Source organism: Myzus persicae, unplaced genomic scaffold (genome assembly GCF_001856785.1).
Source record: "Myzus persicae strain clone G006 unplaced genomic scaffold, MPER_G0061.0, whole genome shotgun sequence".
In the NCBI taxonomy this organism is placed as follows: domain Eukaryota; kingdom Metazoa; phylum Arthropoda; class Insecta; order Hemiptera; family Aphididae; genus Myzus; species Myzus persicae.
Window position 1 is genome coordinate 1 of NW_019102525.1, and position 2,504 is coordinate 2,504.

General features: G+C 31.3%; 1 protein-coding gene across 1 annotated transcript; it reads right to left on the reverse strand.

The window, feature by feature from the left end:
- Positions 1–17: 17 nt before the first annotated feature.
- LOC111032440 lies at positions 18–2,486 on the reverse strand. The gene has a single exon (XM_022312774.1). The coding sequence runs from the start codon at positions 2,482–2,484 to the stop codon at positions 418–420; it is 2,067 nt and encodes a 688-aa protein (XP_022168466.1). The 5' UTR covers positions 2,485–2,486; the 3' UTR covers positions 18–417.
- Between the last annotated feature and the right edge of the window lie 18 nt (positions 2,487–2,504).

Consider the following 2,504-nt stretch of genomic DNA (forward strand, 5'->3'; position numbering starts at 1 on the left):
TAATTACATACAAACACTTTCAAGTTATATGGAATTTATTTAAATACTAACATTAAACTTGATTTGTATAAGTAAATAAGCAATACAACAATATAAAACTCTTTCCTTTTTATTTAAATAACCAATCAACAAAGTTATAGTTAGATTATAAAAAAACTTAATATTTATCAACATAACAGTTAAACAAGTAGTACTTAATAAAAACAAGTATTTATAGAATAAAATATAAAACCTTTTGTAATCAGACTTTGAGTTACTTTTTCAAGATACTTACATACATAAATAATAATTATAGGTAACCACCAACTTAATTTTTCAGACTTAGTTACTTAACACTAATTAACTTAATATTAACAACATAACTTTAAAACATAACGATTAAGTAAGTAATTATTCAAAATTTAATCAGTCTTTAAGTTACTTTTTCAGATTATATTGACTGAAAGTGATTCCAAAAACGAGTTGACCCCTTCTTCCAATTGTTGGTTTTGGTAGACTACATATAATATCAGATTCTGAAACTTCATCTATATCATCGGCAATAGGATATACAAAAGTAGTAGAATGTATATTCTCAGACTTCAGTTTGACAAATTTTATTTTATGCTTACCATCAAAGACTTCTTTTATAATACCTACATAATGTAATGATTTTGCAGATTTTCCTTCAAGCTTATATTTAATTAAAACCCAATCATCAACACAATTTTTTGTGCGAAACATATATCCTTCTTCTGCTAAATCCTCTTCTTCTCTTTCCAATTCATTTAATAAATCACTGATTTCAGACACTCCACTGACAAAACTTATATTTAAGTTTTCATTAGGTTGATTCAAATTTATATCTATAACGTCTTGAATCTCTTCTTCATTTACAACTTCTTCATTGACAACTTCTTCAGACTGTTTTTTTTTCTTGTTGTTTTTTGGTTTGCCCTTTTCTTGTTCTTTTGCTTTTAAAATATTTATAACTTCTTCAGAAGTAATAACTGTAGCTCCGCTAGTTACCTGCTTTCTGGTAGTTTTCTCTACGGCAACTTGCTTCATAGAAATCAATAATAGCTCCTCAAACGATTTACTATTATTTAATATTTCTGTTTCTGCATTTTTTTCAGTTGACGTTGAAGCTTGATTTGAGTTGAAATTGTTATTGCTGGCAATACATGTTGATGTTGAAGCTTCATTATAGATAACTAAGTCATTATACATTTCGGTTGTTGAAGTTTGATCATCAGTAGTTTGGTTATTTTCTTGGGTGTTACTAACTTCCCACCTACTTAGACTTATAGGGTCAAATTTAGATTTATCAACTGCATTTCGGTTAAAGGGATAAATCCCTGCTTTTCTAAACCCATTTTCTATTATTTTTGTGTCTAATTGTGCCCAAATACTGCATATAATTCTCGAGAGATCTTGTTTGGGAAGCTTTTGACCTTGATGACTTCGGTTCCATGAACATAATCGTTGATCCCATACTGTTTTAATTGATTTAAAAACTGATAAGTCCATTGGTTGTAACAAGTGACTTGAATGTGGTGGCAACAATATAATTGTAACATTGTTGTTTCTAGCAATTTCAACTAATTTTAAATCTACATGAGATGAGTGTCCGTCATATATGAGTAGAATAGGGTTAGCAGGCGATGGATTAGTTGTCTTTAAAAAGCTTTTTTCAAAATAATTTACAAATACCTCTCGTTCCATCCACCCATTGGACGTGGCAGCATATGTAGTGTCTGGGAATTCAGACTGTTGTGTAATCCACCTGTCCCAAATATTTTTGCCTTTAAATATTATCAAAGGGGGCCCTTTTTTACCATCTGCGCTACAAGCCATTAAAACAGATGTATTGTCACGCCCAGAGCCATGTGTTGTTCGGGTACTAGGTTGACCAATCGGTCCCACTGTTTTGGTTTTAGATGGGTCTAAACAAAACGATGTCTCATCAAGATTCCAGATTCGATCTGGTCTATTCACTATACCAAGATCAGTCATTGTTTCCCATAACAAATCAAAATAATTGTAAATTATGAATGGATCACAAGCTTTTTTTCGAGCATTTTCTACAACTTGGGGTTTTTTTAATGATAATTTGTGTCGAGAAGAATACCCTATCCACCAATCATGACCTGGATATCCACCTTTAAATGGAGTAACTAAGTTATTATCATTGACATAATTACCAACTAATGTCAAAACTTCGGTTCGACTTAATCCATGGCCATACTTTTCCATAATGGTTAATGATTGAGCCAAACTTTTTTCAACAGCAGGTGATAAGGCAGTATTTCTACCTTTAGTTGTAGACTTCATTCCACGTCGTTTATTTATATGATCGTAAAGCGTCGTTCTTGGTATCCGGTATAATCTGGCAGCAAAGCTGACGGTCATTTGTTTGCTTGTGATTGCATTTGTAGCTTGTAACAGTTGTTCTTTGGTATATGCATCACCCTTTTTGGTTTTTCTAACGTAAGATCTAACCATTTTACCCTAAAAAATATTCA

Coding starts and splice junctions, on each gene's coding strand:
- LOC111032440 (XM_022312774.1), bottom strand. CDS start 2,484: ATGGTTAGATCTTACGTTAGAAAAACCAAAAAGGGTGATGCATATACC.